The sequence below is a fragment of the Scyliorhinus torazame genome, chromosome 4, assembly GCF_047496885.1.
Source record: "Scyliorhinus torazame isolate Kashiwa2021f chromosome 4, sScyTor2.1, whole genome shotgun sequence".
NCBI classification, from domain to species: Eukaryota; Metazoa; Chordata; class Chondrichthyes; order Carcharhiniformes; family Scyliorhinidae; genus Scyliorhinus; species Scyliorhinus torazame.
In genome coordinates, this window is record NC_092710.1 from 30,940,698 (window position 1) to 30,951,588 (window position 10,891).

Genomic DNA, 10,891 nt, shown 5'->3' on the forward strand with positions numbered 1-10,891 from the left:
TAGAAGTCACAGACATCAGGCCAATGGTCAGTTAAGTGCACAGTGGCTGTATTAGCACACGGAAGGGGCTGGATTAGCACACTGAGCTAAATAGCTGGCTTTTAAAGCAGACCAAGGCAGGCCAGCAGCACGGTTCAATTCCCGTACGAGCCTCCCCGAACAGGCGCCAGAATGTGGCGACTAGTGGCTTTTCACAGTAACTTAATTGAAGCCTACTTGTGACACTAAGCCATTTTAATTTCAGTGTCACAAATGGCTATATAAAATCTATTTCGTGCTTCATTCAAATTCCTGAAACCAGAAGAATGACAATCATCTTGCGAACATAATGTGTTCAAGATAAACCTGTCGTAGCGGATGAACTTGATACCACTGTAATTAATGCATTTGTCGGTTGTGATGCAAATCAGGAATGTGTGTGGGTATAGACGGCTCCTCCCTGAGGGAGGTGCTCAGTAGAACGCAGAAGGCGTGTCTGTGAAATGGACATTTAATGACGTTCCAAAAATATCACGAACGTGCTCCTGATTGGCTATAGGGTAATAAGAAGGATATAATCTGGAAATAATACGCAGAAATCAGAAGGAGGTTTTCTCTCTGTACGATCGAGGTATGTCTTTGCAGTTTCTTATACATTATATTGTACACCCTGTCATTATTCATGATGTATTCTTAATTATGTTATCCAACACTGCCTCTTCCTCCAGGAATTCGAGTGCATGCCGTGCTTTTCGGTTTTCCAAATGATATCATACAATTTGCCTTGCCTTGAATCGTTTGCTCGCCCCAGATAAAATGTGGAATATTTCTCTGGATGCAATTTTACTGGCCGACTTATTTTTTCGTGCCCGTTCAGGACACTTATCTAAATCAGAATGGGAGCTCTCCTGACCTGCTCAAAAGAGTGCAGTGAGACCCATGTTTCGCTGGTTCCGCTGACTCCACAAGCGGACTGTCTGTACAGCAGGGGAGAAAGAAGGAAGCGAGGACGGCCCGGAAAGTGGACAAATTAGTTAGGGAAACAGACACGTGTGATTGCCGGACAAGGCGTGACTCCAGAATGGTGTATATTCTTCCTGGGACCATCAGTGATGTCCCAAAACGGCTGCAGGTCATCCTAAATAGGTACTGTGCTGACTCGAAGGACGGAGGCGCCTTGGTACGAATTATATATGTCGAATGTAGAATGAGGTTCTGCCTCAACAAATCCGGGAGATAAGCAGAAGATTAAACATGGAAATGTACAGCCTGCAAGGTATGTGGAAGAACCAGAATGGAAACTACCGTGCACCTGCTATTGGGAGGAGTTTAAACTAGTTCGCCAGGGGGAGGGAACGTTAGTACAATAGGGACACAGCACACTGTTCCAAAGTAGCCAAGGCAGAGGGAGTTCAGCCATTTGAGTTCTTAGGGGGAGTGAAGCAAGGCTGAATGACCTCTATTTTAAAGTTGTACCTAACAGAGGTAAAACGCATAAATTGAGGGTGTGGAATCGTAATCCGAGAGGCGTTATTTGAGGGAGGGCAGGATTGTCAATTCAACATTTCCTGGGGAACAAGCTATTCAGAGCTTCAGTGGGAAGCGACGGGGCTCGTTACTGGTGTGCAAAAGAGGAAATTGTCTCGAATTTGTTATTTAAGCAGTAATTTACTGCAGTAAGTAAGGCGATACATTGGAAGAGTGCAGTGGAAGCACACTCATTGTGCACTAAGTCACTCAAATGTGCTGAGTGTTTAGCCAAAGGTGGTATCATGACTGGTACGGGTTTGGAGGGCCGACTTCCAGAAGGCCTTTGACAAGGTGCCGCAAAGGAAACTTAAATAAGTTAAGAGCCCATTATCTTAAAGGTGATATCCTGGCATGAATAGAGGATTGGCTGACTGGCAGAAGGCAATGAGTGGGGATAAAGGGCTCTTTTTCCGGATGGCAGCCTATGACTAATCGTGTGCCTGAGGGTTAGTTGCTGGGACGACAACTTTTCACAGTATATTTTAATGGGTCTGGAAGAAGGAATTGAATGCACTGTTGCTAAGTCTGCAGGTTATAAAAAATCAGTAGAGGGAAAGTTAGCATTGATGAAGAAGAGGGGCGACAGGAGGACTTGGACTGGCTAGGAGAGTAGGCCAAAAAGTAACAGATGGAAAACAATGTGGAAAAATGAATGTATGCACATTGGAAGGAGGAATGGAGGGACAGTCTATTTTCTAAATGGGGAAATGTTTCGGAAATCAGGAGAACAAAGAGACCGGGGAGTCCTTGTTTAAGATTGTCTGTCTGTTAACGTGCAAGTTCAGTCGGCAGTTAGGAAGGCAAATACAATGTTAGGATTAATGTCGAGAGGGCTAGGATACAAGACCAGGCTGTATAAGGCTCTGGTCAGACCCCATTTGGAGTATTGTGAGTAGTTTTGGGCCCCGTATCTAAGGAAGGATATGCTGGCCGTGGAAAGGGTGCAGAGAATGTTCACAAGAATGGTCCCTGGAATGAGCAGCTTGTCGTATGTGGAATGGTTGGGGACTCTGGGTCGGTACTCATTGAAGTTTAGAAGAATGAGGGGGCGGGGGGGGCGGGGGGGGGTCTTATTGAAACTTACAGGATACTGCGGGGCCTGACAGAGTGGAGGTGGAGCGGATGTTTCCACTAGAGGAGAACCTTGAACCAGAGGACACAATCTCAGCCTAAAGGGGCGATCCTTTCAAACAGAGATGAGGAGGGATTTATTCAGCTAGAGGATGGCCAATCTGTGGAATTCTGCCACAGAAGGCTGTGGAGGCCAAATCGCTGAGTGTCTTTAAGGCAGAGATTGATAGGTTCTTGATTAATAAGGGGATCAGGTGTTATGGGGAGAAGGTAGGGGGATGGGGATGAGAAAATGTCAGCCATGATTGAATGGCAGAGCAGGCTAGATGGGCCGTATTCTGCTCCTATGTCTTATGGTCTTATTCCATCATGTAATACTAACATTGCTGATATTGCAATGCCCTTTACACACATAACCCGATATGACCCGATATGATGGGCATCACGGTAGCATGGCGGTTAGCACAGTTGCGTAACAGCTGCAGGGTCCCAGGTTCGTTTCTCGGCTGGGTCACTGTATGTGCGGAGCCTGCACGTCCCCGCAGTGTGTGCGTGGCTTTCCTCCGGGTGTTCCGGTTTCCGCCCACAGTCCAAAGATGTGCGGGTTAGGTGGATTGGCCATGCTAAATTGCCCTTAGTGTCCAAAAAATGTTAAGTGGGGGTTACTGGGTTATGGGGATAGGGTAGATACGTGGGCTTCAGTAGGGTGCTCTTTGTAAGGATCGGTGCAGATTCGATGGGCCGAATGGCCTCCTTCTGCATTGTAAATTCCGTGATTCTATGACCCTATCGTACTGTCAGTCAAACATTCTTCAATCTCTGTTTAAAATATACATGATAAATGAGGTTCCACTACCCTCTGAGATACAAAAATCAAAAATTTCACAGCACATCGAGGAAATAAGTTTCTCTCTAGCTCGGTCCTTGTCCAACTTGCTTGTGGAACACCCAACTAAGGGAGATATCGTATTTGATTCCACCATGTAAGTTGTTTGAAATAGTTTGTAGGTTAGAATAAGATGACCTCACATTCTTCAGAATCTAGGAGAATACAGGCCCAGTTTAGCAAATCTCTCTTGATACGACGGCCCACTGTTCCCAGAACAAGTCTGGTGAACTGTTGTAGCAATCCCTCTATGGGAATAATATAGTTTCTACAGCAAGCATACCATAACTGTAATCATTACTCCAGATGCGGTCGAATAAAGCTCAAATGAAAGTGAAGCAAGACGTCACGACTCCTTTACCAAATCATTTTATTTTACTTTAGGCCTGACATTCCCTCTGGCATTCAGTGACTTATGGGGAAAGACACCAAGATCCTTCTTTAATGTACAGTTTCCAACATTTTCACATTTCAAAATACTTTGTAGATCTGCTTCTTCAACAAAATGGATAACTCGACATTGTTTCCTCATTATCTTTCATCTGCTATGTTCGTGTTCACTCAATATGACTTTCCAAATCCTCCTGTGGCCGTTTTACATTTATCGCGCAAAAAACGTTCTCCCTAGGTCTGTAGTACCCATTGATTGCAAACATTACATTTGATCACCACATCAAAGTTATTGCTATGTACTGGGAACAGCTGGGACCCAGGTACTGATCCTTGAATTACGCCACTCGCCAGTCTCCCAACGTCCGAATGACTCGTTTATTTTTACATTGTTTATTTGCTAGCTTGCGTTCCTATCATGCTCTACGTATCAGTATCAGTTTCTAGGCCACTCTTTGTCCGTATTCTAAAATCCTCGAAATCTATAGGATTATTGTTATTTCTGGCAACTTCATAAGTCTTTTAATAAAATCTCATACAATACTTAAATTCCTTTGTCAGGCACTGCGTACTCGCTTCGTAAAATAAAAAAACACCCTGAAGGAATGTATAGGTGTGTGCAAGCCAAGGATATTTTAAAGACTATTCATTGTCGCTGAACAGTCAGACATTTAGTAAATTTCCCAATCCATTCAGCCAATGCGTTCCTCGTGCGTTTGTAATTTTCTGTATTCAAATTGCTTTCTGAATTAATTCCTTTACTTTGAAACATAATGTGAGATTCTATCATATTGCGGTTAGTGATCCATAAAGATTATTTTACACCTATATTGTGAATTAGCCCTATACAATACATAATACTGCATCCAGATTAACTTGTCCCCGAGTTGGCTCCTCAACACACTGCTCTGCAAAGTCTCCCTCACACACCCAGAAACTTGACTTCATCAGCATAAGTGCTCAGTTTGTTTAACCTGTCGACTTGCGGATTAAAGTCACCTATGATTGTAATATTGTCCATGCTATATTTCTTTCTCAACTCCTGAGTAATACTATTCCCCACATTACCATTACTATTGGATTGCCGAGAAACAACTCCAATCAACGTTCTTTTGGCCTGGAAAAAAACAATATGATGCAACTTCAGAAATTCCATTGCACAGAGTCTAGATGTGGGAACGCAATGTTATTGTTTTGCTTGAAAATGGAACATGTTTGACGTCCCTTCTCCTCGAATTCCTCCCATAGGTTCCATGCCGTTTGTCATGCAAATAGCTATTTCAAGTTCATTTTTAGCAAAATCATATTTCAGCATCATACACTCTTTGGTATAATATAAAATGTTAACTCTATATCGCGATATCTTTCCATAACTACATGAAATGCAACTGCATTTGAATAGCTGACGTTAAAATGTTCTGATACTTTCGACCCATCCACTGGTGGAATTTAATATCTTAAAGCTGATTCCTTTAATGTGCATTGTCTTACTGAGAACTGCAAATTAAATTGAAAATCCCATTCCGTTCACCTTCTATGCAGAGTGGCACCATCCATACGGCGCATTGCTGCAAAACAGGAAGCAGAATTCGGCAGCACATTGCATAGACGAAACGTCCACCATCTCGAAAGGTAAGAACAACAGGTGCGTGGAAACACCAGCTCCTGCAACTACCGTCAAGATTTAACACCAAACTGACTTGGAATTATATTGACAATGCACATAGAGAAATGTATTTTCCCTTGACTGGAGAAGCGCTGGGGCGGGGCTTGGGATCAAGAATTTGGTGTGGGTCCAGAACCAGAAAACGCAGTCTCGGAACAAGGGCCTAGCCATTACGGTCTGAGGCTCATAGGGTACCATCATTCAGAAGGCATACATCCTTTGACTTCACTGTCCCTGGATCAACAGTCAACAACTCCCTTTCGACTTGCAGCAACAGAACGGTCAAATTTGGTGCACCGCGGTTGTTTCTGCTGCAGAGGGAAGGCGCATAGAGTGTGGGACTGCAATAGGCATAGGGAATTCAATTGTAAGGGGATTGGAAAGGGGTTTCTGTGGCTGCAAATGAGACTCCATGATGGTATGTGGCTTCCCTGGTGAAAGGGTCAAGAATGACTCGGAGCGGGTAAGGGAGATTTTAGATGGCGAGTATCAGTTGTCATGGTGCAAATCGTTACCAACAACATCGATGAAAATATGAGGTCCTGAAAGCATAATATAGGGAGTTTGAAAGCAAAGCGAGAAGTCTTACTGCAGATGCGGTTATCTCAGGATTACTGCCAGTGTCATGTGCAAGTCAGCGTAGAAATAATAAGACGTATCGAATGAATGCGTGGCTGACGAGATGGTGTGCGGGTAACGGTTTCAGATTCTTGGGCATTGGGACCGGTTCTGGGAGAGGTGGGACCTGAATAAACTAGACGGGTTACACAAGGGGAGGACCGGGACTGATCTCCCTGTGAGGCGGGGGGAGGAGGGGGTGGGGGGGTGGAAGGGGTACTTGCTAGCTTGGTTGTGGCCGGCAGGAAAAAATTACAACGTGCTCCACGGCAGCTGTATTAAACAGAAATTGTCACAGAGGTATTGCTAGCTACTTTCTGAGGACTGTTTAAAACGAATAAAATAGGAAAAGAGGCATCGTGGATTAGAAGGTGACTTGGAGAGATTGATAATCGGCATTAAGGCATTGCCGGCAAACTGAATCATTTAAAATTGAGGATGTACAATTCTTCAAATCTGAAGCAGCGCTCAAATAGTTAAATGATAATAATAATGGGTACTTTGCATTGCTGGTGAGATTTGAGACAATAGTGGTCTAACAAAGCAAGGATGCAACGTATTACAGTAGAATCTTACGTTAAGTAATTTGTTTTGTTTTTTAGCACACATATTTTCACTGAACAGTCAACACATTGTTTCTTTTGTTCGTTGGGGAAACCTTCAAGAAGTGGGTACGCCTTATTCAGCCTAAAGTCTTCTCTAAATATATGCAATGCGTAAACACAGAGTTCAGCGTCGCTAAGAAACGGGACTGAAACACGGTTAAGAAAATCAAAACGTTCTCCCAGAAGGGCCTACACAGAATTACACATCCATCTTTCTACGATATAGAACAATAAAGTTACACCGACCAAAATGAAGGCGATTTTTGGACTGCCTTTTCTGAAAGTTAAAGGATTGTTTCTTATTCTAGCTGTTTTAGTGATATGTTATTTCGTTGCATTATACATGGGCGAAATATCGGAGAGCCTCTCGAAGAGTTTCTCGATAACTTCACTGACTCCCTCAATGGCATGTAGCGGAATTAATTTTGAGGCTCTTGAAATCGCTGACAAGCATTCGGTTTGCCCCAATACAATGAACAATAAAACCGTCCAGAAAGTGGACAATTCAACTGGATCCCAAGACAAATATCGACCATTGACAGAAATGGATTATGTAAGGTTAACGTCAGATTGTGCCTCTTTCCTTCAAAGCCGCAAGTACATCACTTTCCCCGTAAATAACGAAGAGAGGGATTTTCCCATTGCCTATTCCATTGTAGTCCATTATAAGATTGAAATGTTTGAGAGACTTTTAAGAACAATATACGCGCCACAAAATGTGTACTGTGTTCACGTGGACAGAAAGTCTCCGAAAACGTTCCACTTGGCAGTTTCTTCTATTACTTCCTGTTTCCAGAACGTCTTTATTGTCAGCCGAATAGAACACGTTACGTATGGATCATGGTCCAGAGTTCAGGCCGACCTGAACTGTATGAGCGATCTAGTGATAAGCGCTACTCCATGGAAATATCTCATCAACTTATGCGGACAAGATCTCCCTATCAAAACAAATGGAGAGATAATAGAAAAGCTAATGTCCATCCAAAATCAAAACATAATATTATCTTATCCTCCATCAGCAGCAAAGAAGGTATGTTGGCACCAGGACGGAAATAGATGATTATTGTCTTGAGATGGAATCACCGAGTAATTTAAATTTAAAGCAAATCAACCCTTACCGTGGACATTAAAAATGTGTTATGCAAGGGGAGGCAGGAGCGGAGTGGTATGATTGCTAGACTAGTAATCCAGAGATCCAGAATCATGATCTGGGGACCCGTGTTCAAATGCAGCCTTGGCAGATGTTGAAATTGGAATTCAATAAATATCTAGAATTAGAAGTCAAGAGGTAAATTAAATCATTGCCAGTTGTCGTAAAATCCCATGTGATTCATTAATGCCTTTTAGAGATGAAAACCTGTCGTCTTTAGCTGGTCTGACCTACATGTGACTCCAGATACACCGCAGTGTGGTTGACTCATAAGTGCTCTCAGGGAAAGACAATAAATGATGTCCTAGGTAGCGATGTCCACATCCTATGGACGAATGAAAAAAGCCTATGATAAATTTTCAGCTCGGGCATGGTATCTAGAGGTGAGGAAACCTGATGTGCGTTATGCTGAAATGAGGCCTCCTACTCTTACTATCCTTTCAGACAGTACAGTCATCACACCCATCGCCCCACTACTGAAAGCAAACTGCAAGGTTGCTACGAAGGGGCACCCAAGGATCATGCAATCAAAACAGTTAGTGTGGTGGCACCAAGCCGCAGGTACTCGTCAAGGTCTGGCAGAATATCGAAAAGTGAAGTTAGAGATGGTAACATCAAGAATGTCGAACACTCTACTTTATTCAGGCCTTTATTAACATAAGCTTGGAGTATCCAATTCTTTTTATCCAATTAAGGGACAATTTGACGTGACCAATTCACCTACCCTGCCTATCTTTGGGTTGCGGATGTGAGACCAACACAAGTATGGGGATGATCTGTAAAATTCACACGGACAGTAACCCTGGGCCGCGATCACACCTGGGTCCTCGCCACTGTGTGTCAACAGTGCGAGACAGCGCCACTCTTATGCATCAACTGAAGATGTTACTGTCCTTTCCGTAAATTAAAAAATTACACTTGTCAAACTAGGCCCGTGTTTATTAGCAAACGTCAATTAAATCCTCCCTCAGCTGCTCCCTTCCTAAGAAAGTGTGCAAAACTACCACACATTGCTCATTATTGAAATTCTCCCAGATTACAGAAGGATAAACCCGTTGCAGCACTAAAGGAAACTATTCGACCCAACATGCCGCTGTCGGCTTGACAATAAGAATTTGTTTTTACCCAGCAAGATTCTCCTGTTTTTATTCCCAGAACCGTTTACATTCCTAATTTTCAGATAACAACTCAAAGCGCCTTTCAAGGCTTTGACTGAATCTGCTTCCATTACATGCTCGAGGAGCGCTTTTCAGATCTTAATCACTCGCTGTTTTATGTCCCTTCTTTAGTAACCCCCATGACATATGTATACAGAGAGATAAATGATCATCATTGAATGAACTCATGGAAGCACTGACAACAATTTGTAAATGAGGCCCGCTTCCCCCCCCCCCCCCCCCCACCTTTCACTTGCAGAAGAAAGACAAGTAACTAATTCATTTGGAAAACATCCCCGCTCATACAAACACCAAATATCCATGGTACCACATCGCTCCCAGATGTTAATGAGTATCCAACTCCATACTCCGAATGACATGCCTCTTTCTTACGCACCAATTATTAACCTCCACCCCCGTTCAGAAGCACTGACAGAGAACTAGTGGTCCCAAAAGAAGTTCAAACCTCCAATATCTGAGAAAACATCATGCGAATTTTAGCAGAAATATGTATGCTTATTTGTAGATATACAATTACCCATGCAAATCGTGTAATCTTAAAACACGCTGTTGGGATCGTTCTCTGCAATCAACATAACTTATTTTATACTGTTTAACATATGAAATTATGAAGCAACCTGTTCATGTAACCAACAAAAACATATCTTTATTCACTACTTTCCCATTAATTATGACATTAGATTTGGTGCAGGAGGGATCAATCCAGACGCCCTTTTACCAATTGGAATTACTTTTATTTGCACTAATATCTGCTTGCAGTGATTCACTAATCTGAATTACACGAGGAAGTTAAGATAAATAAACGGGCGATTTGTCCCTGCACCCTCTGTCAGTTCAAAAATTTATTTTCTTCATGATTATGCACTCACGTTGCATTGAGCACTTTGTCGTTGATGTTCGATCAATCACTCCATGTTTGTGTCACTTTCAGAGGCGATGGCTTTACCAACATGAAGTTGGTCGTGAGATTAAAAAAACTGCACGATTGAAGAAGAAACCACAAAATATTACAATGTTCGTAGGGAACACATATATTGCCGTTACGAGGGCTTTTGTTAACTACGTGCTGAGTAATTTTGAGATCCAACAATTTTTCAAATGGTCAGAAGATACCTACAGTCCCGATGAACATGTTTGGGCGACGATCCACAATATTCACGACGTGCCAGGGTCCACAAGGTCCAACGGCAAGACTCACATCTTACAAGTCCCGGTCTTCAGCCATTTGATTAAATGGAGATTCCTTCAAGATGTCGACGAAAATAGAGAGGCATGTGCAGGAATGTATCGGCATAATATTTGTGTCTATGGCACTGGAGACTTGTACTGGATCCTGCGGCATCCAAACCACCTCTTTGCCAACAAATTCGATTCCGCAATGGACAACACGGCGGTTAGATGCATTGAGGAATATCTCAGACAAAAGGTTATGAAGAAAATCAATTTCTTGCCGTGCAAACTTGAAGAAACGATTGAGACTGCTACCAACAACAATGTTGTGGATACAACAGAATGATGCATGCAGGGTGGCCTTTGGTTGACTGTTTGAAATAAAATGCTGGACATTTGTGTTTTCTGTACTCATCATAGTTTTCGTTGTGTTGCCTGATCTGCACATGAACTACATATTCCAATTGTATTTGATAATTGGTAACACTTGCAATTACTTCATTTATGGCTTTGGAATATTTTAATTTTAAATTTAGAGTACCCAATTCATTTTTTCCAATTAAGGGGCAATTCAGCGTGACCAATCCACCTAGCTTGCACATTTTTGGGTTGCGGGGGCGAAACCCACGCAAACACGGGCTGAATGTG

At 42.7% G+C, this 10,891-nt stretch overlaps 1 protein-coding gene across 2 annotated transcripts; it reads left to right on the plus strand.

Moving 5' to 3' along the window:
* Positions 1-582: 582 nt before the first annotated feature.
* On the plus strand, positions 583-10,644 carry LOC140410163 (beta-1,3-galactosyl-O-glycosyl-glycoprotein beta-1,6-N-acetylglucosaminyltransferase 3-like). Of its 2 annotated transcripts, none has more exons than XM_072498127.1 (4): positions 583-610; positions 5,399-5,488; positions 6,743-7,775; positions 10,005-10,644. In XM_072498127.1, the coding sequence occupies exons 3-4, from the start codon at positions 6,996-6,998 to the stop codon at positions 10,587-10,589; spliced, it is 1,365 nt and encodes a 454-aa protein (XP_072354228.1). In that variant the 5' UTR covers positions 583-610; positions 5,399-5,488; positions 6,743-6,995; the 3' UTR covers positions 10,590-10,644. The 2 variants fall into 2 exon arrangements, with proteins under 2 accessions (XP_072354228.1, XP_072354226.1); XM_072498125.1 differs by lacking the exon at positions 583-610 and adding an exon at positions 714-1,255.
* The last annotated feature ends 247 nt before the right edge of the window (positions 10,645-10,891 follow it).